The following is a 9,239-nucleotide window of genomic DNA, read 5'->3' on the forward strand; positions in this document are numbered from 1 at the left end:
GAATAGAATAGAGTGGACCATGCAAATATTACTTGTACGATTAGATTATAAATGAGGCTGTGGCTGCCATCTTAAGAAATGAGATGTAGGAAGTACTTGCTCTTATATATGCCCATTGGCACAGAAGGAATGCAGAAAGGACAACCAGGAACCAGAGACACCCATCACACCCAGGGTGGACGGAGTCAGGAGTGGGAGGAGGTGTTGAGGTCCCAAGGGGTCTATTCTGAGTACAATTTTGATGTTGAGAATCATGCTATCGTTTACATGCTGGAGATAAGTAAAGAAAATCAGTAAGAGATAGAAAATGAAACACAAATAGCAAAAACGTAAAATTAATCTATTTCAAGCAGAAAGCAAAATAACCCTGAAGAAGAACAAAAAAGGTAACCCAAGAATTGGACCATAGAGATAAAAATAACCCTATTTTGCATCCTGAGCTGGGGTTCATGTACTAGTTTCACAGTAGTAACAGCAATTCTGAGACCAGTGATCATAAATTCTAGAATTGAGCAAGTAACCAGCGCTAAAGAGATAGAAGTCAGCTTGCAGTTAGGACCAGGAATGTCATTATGAACTTAAGTGTTTGGGTAAAACAGTAGATGTGTATACACGCACATCCACACAAATGAAACTTAGAGGTTTCATTTTGCCTTAAAGCTCTTTGCGCTGGAGCGTGGGGTGAGGCTGTAACCCAGGCCTTGACTTCTCAACACCAATCATTCCCCACCAAAAGGAGCCAGTTCCCCAGAGAGATAATTGATCCCAGGGCTGGGGCTGGGAAAATGCATATGAACCCCAAATATCTAGGTGTTCCAGAAAGCAAGGAAATGCTCAGAGAACTACCAGGATGTGTCAAAAGACACAGAAGACACCAGCAAGTTTCCCCTTGCCAGATCTGAAATGATTTTAGCATCAGAATAATGACTGATTAGGCCAGCACCAGTGGCTCATGCCTGTCATCCTAGCTACTCAGGAGGCTGAGATCTGAGGATTACAGTTTGAAACCCAGGCAGGAAAGTCTGTAAGACTCTTATCTTCAATTAACCGCCAAAAAATCACAAGTAGGACTGTGGTTTAAGTGGTAGAACTCTAGCCTTGAGCTAAAAAGCTCAGGGACAAGGCCCAGGCCCTGAATTCAAGTCCCAATATTGGCAAAAAAATGCAAAAAAATGTAATAATGACTGATTAAAATCAGAATATAAAAGTCTACAGTGACATCAGCTAATATTTTTAGTAGGATAGAAAGTTCTTTCCTAGAACACAATTTCAATGGATAAGTGCAGAAAAAATGGTACAATCAGAAGACCAGTACGCAACCATCACAAGGCAGCAGTGGTTTGAGGCAAGAACCTTCCATTACTTCGAAAACCACTGGTGACAATGAGGGACGACATCAGGAACTCCAGCCTCTCGTCACAATGTACTTTGTGATTCCTCAGGGAAAAAGCTCAACTTTATATTAGAGAAATGAGCTTGACTCAGTGATCAAGCCAGGGTACAACAGGGAGAGAGAGAGGGGGAGAGGGAGAGAGAGAGAGCAAGAGAGGCAGACAGACACACAGACAGACATACACACAGATAATTATAATAAAAACCAACCATGGTGAAAGGAAAGGGGAAAATTATTTGGACTATTTTTTGCAGTTTTTATGTTAGCACTTACCCAAGAACCTGAATTTTTACTGGCACACACACACACACACACACACACACACACACACACACACACACACACACACACACACACACACACACACACACACACACACACACACACACACACACACACACACACACACACACACACACACACACACACACACACACACACACACTGGCTGGCCATGTAATTTTCATGAGAACAAATGCTTGGAAAGAAGCAATTCACTTCTCAGTCGATCCAAATCTCCCTGATCAATATCGGTGTTTATGTCTAGTTTAAAACAAGCTCGGTCACAGAAGCCCAGGCCTCACAAAGCCCAAACAAAAGATCTCGTTGGAAAGCTCTTCTGAGTCATTTCTTGGGAATTCCCAACACCTGCTTGATGTCCCCTGGCCCATTATTGTTTTCGCTTGAATGTGTTTTTTGAATGCATGATTGTTATACGTGTTTGAGAAAAAGAGTTTCCCAATGCAGGAGCTCAATCAGTTTCATGAGATAAATTCTTCTTTTATTCAGCTGTGACCATGCAAATCCTGAAATCAATTTACTAGCACTCATATTGGTTAGAGATAAGCTATTTACAGAAAGAACGGAATACAAAGTGAATTTCGGATTGGAGAAAAATGAGGGAATGGTTTGGTATCACTCGGACTACAGCACGTGCAGCATGGAATTATGAGCCACATTCTTGTATCTTTTGTTCTAGTGATACATACTATTTTATCCTTCTGTGAAAGAGTTGGCCAAGTTTGTGTATCTGAATTCTAATAAAATAGTATATTAGAGAATTCATTTAAAAAAACAAACATGAGTTAGATGAAGCCAAGAGACCCATCTATATATAAGAGAAATTTCCAGAAGCAGAAACTATTGCAGAGGGGGAAGAGCTATATTAATAATATAGAAAAGATATTTTTAAAATGTTTCCCTTAACTGAACCCAGATCCAAGTCCTCAATGAAAGGCCCACCAACGTCTGGAAGAACAGAAGGAGATCCAAACGCAGTGATGTTTTCAAGGAAAAAGGAAATTTCTTTTTGGTGTCTAAGGGAAACGTTTCAAAGGTTTAGGAGGAGAAACATGCAATCAGGTTGTAATCAGACTTAACTTCTACAGCACAAAGTGCTAAGCATCAACAAATCAATATCTCTACACTTTTGAAGGAAATTATAGTAGCCCAAGAATTCTGAAATTTAGCAAGCTATTATTTAGGTGTAAGAATAAACAGAAACAAATCCTCCAGAGAACTAGAAAGACTAGAACCAATTGCTACTAACTTGTTGGCTTAAACAATAACACATCTATTTTCTTACATTTCTAGCAATTAGAGGTCTTCAATCAAGGGGCTCAAAGCACTGGGCCCCCACTCAAGATGTTGAGAAAAGTTAGTCCTCTGCCTGTTCCCGCTGCTGGAGCTGTCTGCTCTGGGGGCCTGGGGCTCCTCCTCCATCCCCTGCAGAGCAAAGAATTCACTGACCTTTCTTCCATCCTCACATCTCCTGAAGACTCTCCTGCTCTGCTTCCCAGATCCACCTAAAATGACCTTGTGGTGACATTGGGCCCCACTTGGGTAATCTCCACCTCCCTCCCAAAGTCACTTCGAGAGTGGCTTCAGTGCCACTCAGAATCTCCGTCTATAGTCTCCGACTTTAGCTTCTAGAGGCTGCCCACACTCCTTTGCTTAGGGCTGCATGTTCCATCTTCAAACCTCTATCCCTGCATTTACAAATCTCCTTCTCCTGCCAGCTCACCCACAGATCCTTACTGTACAATGTCCCTCGTATCTTTTACTATACACAAGACTTAGACATCTTTTATTTAAGACCACATACGTGTAAAATTCTATATACACATGTGTAAAGTGCCAAGGTGAAGCCCTTTTTAACAAATAATAGCCTCTAAAACAATATGTGTGACAGGAAAGTAAAGCGGTCTGTGTTGTGAGGCAGGTCCTTGTGGAAGGGAGAGGGTGAGCAAGAGAGTGAATGAGAGCCAATGTGATCAAAGTAATTCACATAAAAGTATGATAAGAGGGCTGGGAAGGTAGCTCAGTGGTAGAGTGCTTGCCTTGCATGCATGAGGCCCTGGGTTCGATTCCTCAGCACCACATAAGCAGAAAAAGCTGGAAGTGGCACTGTGGCTCAAGGAGTAGAGCGCCAGCTTTGAGCTGAAGAGCTGAGGGACAGTGCCCAGGCCCAGAGTTCAGGCCCACGAGAAAAAAAAAAAGTATGATAACAGAGCAATGAGACCAGTTGAAATTGTTTTATTGTCTTAAGAAGGGGATGGAGAGAGGAGGAACAATGAGGGGAGGGATTTGTTTGTGGTACACTGTGTATGTGTGTGTGTGTGTGTGTGTGTGTAAATGTCATGAATAAAAGCCTTTGTATATCTAATATAGGCTGATGAAACACCAAAATTTCCATTGGAAATGAAGATATGAGAATTGTCTATACTATTTTTAAATAGAGATGTTAGGACAGGGGACAGAACTGTCATCACCAAGCAGAGCTCAGTATTCTTAACAGCTTCATTAATAAATAACCAGAAAGGGCACTTACTGATCTAAACACACCTATGAATTTAAGTCAATGAGAAGATGAGAGAGAAATACAGTATACATTGCTAGGAAACCTAACAAACCATTTGGGAAAAAATATATTTGGATCCAAAACATAGCTGTCCCAAGACAGCAGAGCTATACATAGATACATGCACAAATATCCAAACCATGAAAAACGGAACCACAAAAGTAACGTAAGAAATGTAAGTAAATGATTTCCTAGCTTTAGTGGAAGATGGATGTGTATGACTCCTAACCAAGAATCCTGAAAGGAAAACATTAGGTAACAAAGTTAATTCCAAATGGTGAAAACATTTCAAAGTTAATAAAGGAAAGGTCAATGACACACTACCTATTTTTTTATTGAGTGAAAAGCTGTATTGTTATTATAAAGGTAATAGTCAGAGGAGTTCCAATTATATGAGTCAAGTAATGAGTGCAGTTCTTTTTGTAAAACATCCTCTCCCCCGCTTCCCTCACTCTCTCAATATCTTAGAAATTACAAAAATAAATATCCCTTGGATTTAAAGAATATATAAAATCGACAACCAAGAGATGACAAAAGAGAAGTTGGGCAAACACAGACCACACAAAAATAAAAACACAGATGTTCTGGAAAGGAATCGAACAGAAGGAGTAAACATAAAAAGAGATCTACCAAGTTAACCAATGAACTTTTGAAAATTACGTCTAGTTGGTTTTTTTCCCTCCCATTTGTTTGTGTATCGGTCTTGAACTTTGGGCCTCAGGGTTTTGCTTGGCTTTTTTCACTCAAGGCTGTCACTCTACCACATGAGCCACACCTCCACTTCTGGCGTTTTGATGGTTAATTGGAGATAAGAATGTGTCAGATTTGTCTGTCAGGGCTGACTTTGAACCCAGGTCCTCAGAGGTCAGCCACCCGAGTAGCTAGAATTACAAGTGTGAGTCTCTGGTGCCAGGCTGGTGATATCCGGTCTTGATGGGAGGGATCTTATGGTTCACATTTCGGGCAAGATGACCAACCACACAGCCCAAGGTTGCAGACGCAAGTATGGCATGATGGGTCCCCAGGTACCGGGAGTGTACCCAGGTGGCCTAGGGCAAGCCAGGCTGCTCTGCAGGAGTTCTGTCCCATTGCACCCATAATAGGTACTGACCCTGGAAAGCTCCTGACTTCAGGCTTAACTACTGAAGCAAGGCTGTGGTGAGCAGTTAGGGCCCTGCTAGGTCTACATCAGGCAGGAGAATGGTGCCCACTTCTGTACCCCTGTGCCCATGTGAGACCCTCCATTCCCACCCAACCCGTCTCTGTTCTAGTCCTGTCCCCATCTGAACACAGCCAAGTCCCTGCTTCTCTGAGTTGAAAAGAGAGCCAGCATATAAATTCCACTCCTCTCTCCCTCTCGAGAATGTGTGGAGGAGGGGTTATTTACTCCCCGGCTGTCCACAGAGGGACGAAGGGGAGTGAATTCCTTAGCTGAATTCAAAATGAAAATCAAATACGATTCTGATAAATCATAGAGTGTGACATTCCAGCAGCCTCCAGGTTTTATCTGTAGTTAAAAGTTTACACCTTTGAAGATCAGACAAGTTGCTTCCCTTGGGAAATGAAGTCTTGGCATCTTTAAAAAAAAAAAAAAAAAGAAGAAAAAGAAGGAATTAGCAGCTGCTTAGCCAGCACAGCCAAGAGCAAGAACTAAGGCTTGAAATAAATTAATCCCTTACATAATTAAAATATTAATGGTAACTTTAAGGCATGCACATCTCCCCTCCCCCCACCCCATACCTCCTCCCCTCACACCATCACCTCCCAAAAGTAGGCAACAGCTCCTCATGCACAGCTATTAACTCCACGTGGAGTCTCTTGAATTTTATTTACAGACTCAGAGCAGAGCCGAGTTCGAAGGGTGTCCTCAGGATGGAAGGAAGTGCAACACAGGATGTGGTCTGGAAAGGTGATCAACGCTCTCTCTTTCTCTCTCGCTGTGTCTATCTCTGTCTCTGTGTGTCTCTTTTTTCTCTGCGTCTTGTCTCTGTCTCTGTCTGTCTCTCTCCCTCTCTCTGCCTTCAAGTCACCAGGAGGTAAACAACTTCCTTCTGCTGTGACGCTTGCAGCCATTAATGCCAAGAAAACACAGAACGAAACCTCCATAACATAGATAAACCTTCAGCCTTCCTCCTGGGAGCTGACCATCAGAGTTACAGACTGTCATAGTGACAGAAAGCTGACTGGCTCAACATGACCTTCTCCAGCTCCATCCTTTCAAATGGTATTGCTCCATCCCTCTTCATGGCCAAGTAATACTCTGTGGTGTATGTGTTGTACCACGTTTTCTTCCCTAGGCAAAGTTAGCTGAGAAAGGTGGAAATCCAGGTCCCACATTTGGCTAGGCAGACAGGCAGGCAGCGCTATACTCTAGGCTGGATGGGAGCAAGGGTCTTTATGCTTAATAAAACTGGGCAAGAAAGGCAGAGCCTCCAGACTTCTCGTCCCTTATTCTTCAGACTGTTGCTGATGAGGCTTTCGGTTGCCCCTGTCGCTGGTGCCATCCATCCCACGGTGCCCATTGCTCCTCTTCTTTCAAATGCCACCTGTTCACAGTTCCTGCGATTAGCAGGATGTGCATGTGCTTCTGTTCAAGTCCATCCAAAGTCATTTCTGGCCCTCATGAGGCGTTAGCATACTCTCCCATGACCCACCCCCCCCCCAAAGAGGTGCAAAGCAAGCCTTCGTGACGGTGCACGCTTGGCTGTAATCAGTCTGCTCTGCAGTCTCGTTAGGAGAAAATCACGCAGCCTTTCATCGGGGCACGCTGTCATCTCTGCTTTTCCATCGTGAAGGAGGAGGAAGACGTGATTACATGCTTCAGTGTAAGATATGCAATTTTCCTAAAAAGACTACTTACAGAGACACATTTTCAATCAGAGCTGCAGAGCCTGGGGAAGAAAAATGTTTGATTAATATTCCATCAAGGGTTTCAACATATGGTTGGTTCTGTGTTGAAAGGATTTTAGAAAACTCGACCGAGGCGGATGCAGCTCTGGTTATGAAGATAACAGTGGGCGACTGTCAAAGAGGAGGCATCTCATTTAATGGGAAAGGCAGTGGAGGCTCTTGGGCTGTAGCTGCCCTGAAGTCAGGATCCAGGCCTGTGTTTTCTAGAAGGCACCACCAGTGTGATGATCGGTATCCAGGACAGAGTGACCACACCGTCCAGCCAAATAAACTGCTTGTGTGCCTGAAGAAATGTATGGAAACCCGGCAGAAGGTCAGTGCCTTTTGACCAGTTCTCTGAGTACTGTCTTTGTGCTATTCTGCCATTGGGTGAGCGTTTACTCCCCACAAGACAAAATAATTGTTACCACACCCACTTCCTCGGGAGACACAAACCAACCTCATCTCAGGCCCTTTGGGGACAGGCGGCCGGTGAGGGGAACAGACAAGCAGCCTGGTCCATTGCGTTTGCTCTGAGCACTTCACCCAAATTCTCCCTTCCAGGTGGCCCCATGGAACCTTGGGGACATGTGTGGATGATGATGAAAGCTTCTTTAGCCTGGACTTGAAGGACCCTCAGCTTGAATGCACGCCCAGGACGGTATGGTGAACTGGAATAGAACATCCAGCAAACACACTGGAGATGGGACGTAGCCCCTCCCCGTAAGGACCAGCCAACTCTAGCATGGATGGTGTGGCTCTTCATATCTCCCTGAGGATAGTCAGCTGCTGAGGGCCAGTCCTTTCAGAACAGGATAAGGGATAAGTGACAGCGCTGATCGGCCTTGTTCAGAATGCTATGGTTCAAGACCATCTGCAGTACACGAACTCCAGACAGTAGAATGTCAGATGCAGAGCAGAACTGAATGGGATGGGATCCTTCAAGAGGACACACCGAAGGCCAACTCTTGAGCTGGCTCAGCATGGACCACGAGTGCTTGCAGGAAGAGGACTCTCATCCACCCAGGTAATGCCTGAAGGAAATCTAGCTCCCAAACATACAACAGGCAATGCATTTTCAGTACATTCATTTAAAGAGCCTCCGAAGGGCAGGACATCAGTGACTCATGTCTGTAATCCTAGGTACTCAGGAGGCGGAGACTGGAAGCTCCACAGTTCATGGACAGCCTGGGTAAAAAGTTTATGAGACCTCACCTCAGCCAATAGGGGGGCACGATGGTGTCTCGTCATTCCAGCTACAATACGAAGCATAAATAGGAGGATCCTGGTCCAAGCTGGCCATAGCAGAAAGTAATTTCTTAACTCAGAAATAACCATAGCAGCTTTTCCTCAGAGCTGCGTGAGGCGCGTGTCGTCGTCTCCGGGTCTCCCGACAGCTCTACTACAAAGATGGTCAACGTACCCAAAACCAGAAGGACTTTCTGTAAGAAATGTGGCAAGCATCAGCCTCACAAAGTGACCCAGTACAAGAAGGGCAAAGATTCTCTGTATGCCCAAGGGAAGAGGCGCTACGATCGGAAGCAAAGCGGCTATGGTGGGCAGACCAAGCCAATATTCCGAAAGAAGGCTAAAACCACCAAGAAGATTGTGCTGAGGCTTGAATGTGTTGAACCTAACTGCAGATCCAAGAGGATGCTGGCCATCAAGAGATGCAAGCATTTTGAACTGGGAGGAGATAAGAAGAGAAAGGGCCAAGTGATCCAGTTCTAAACTTTGGGGGGAGGAGGGAGGTGGGGTCTTAATTTTGAGGGGAAGATCTTGAAGCTATAAAATTACCTGATGGAAAACTAATAAATCTCAGAAAATACCCCCCCCAAAAAAAGAAATAACCATAGCAAAAAGAGCTGAAGGTACACGTCAAGTGGTAGAACACTTAACTCAGCAAGCACAAGAGCCCTGAGTTCAAATGGCAGTACTGCCAAAAGTAAGATTAAAAGGAGCCTTAGTATCCTGAAATTATAAAATATTTCACTATCAATTTCTCAGCCCTCAAGATGCCTTTGCAGCCCAGTGAAGTGACCCGTTCAAGCCACACAACCCATGGAGAAGTTAAACCAAGGCTCCTCTCACCTCACT

General features: G+C 44.2%; 1 protein-coding gene across 1 annotated transcript; it reads left to right on the top strand.

Annotated features, from left to right (window-relative positions):
* The first annotated feature begins 8,491 nt into the window (after positions 1-8,491).
* LOC138825758 (large ribosomal subunit protein eL42) lies at positions 8,492-8,961 on the top strand. The gene has a single exon (XM_070020451.1). The coding sequence runs from the start codon at positions 8,553-8,555 to the stop codon at positions 8,871-8,873; it is 321 nt and encodes a 106-aa protein (XP_069876552.1). The 5' UTR covers positions 8,492-8,552; the 3' UTR covers positions 8,874-8,961.
* The last annotated feature ends 278 nt before the right edge of the window (positions 8,962-9,239 follow it).

This window comes from Dipodomys merriami, unplaced genomic scaffold (genome assembly GCF_024711535.1).
Source record: "Dipodomys merriami isolate MVZ:Mamm:240054 unplaced genomic scaffold, mDipMer1.0.p SCAF_1, whole genome shotgun sequence".
Lineage (NCBI taxonomy): Eukaryota > Metazoa > Chordata > Mammalia > Rodentia > Heteromyidae > Dipodomys > Dipodomys merriami.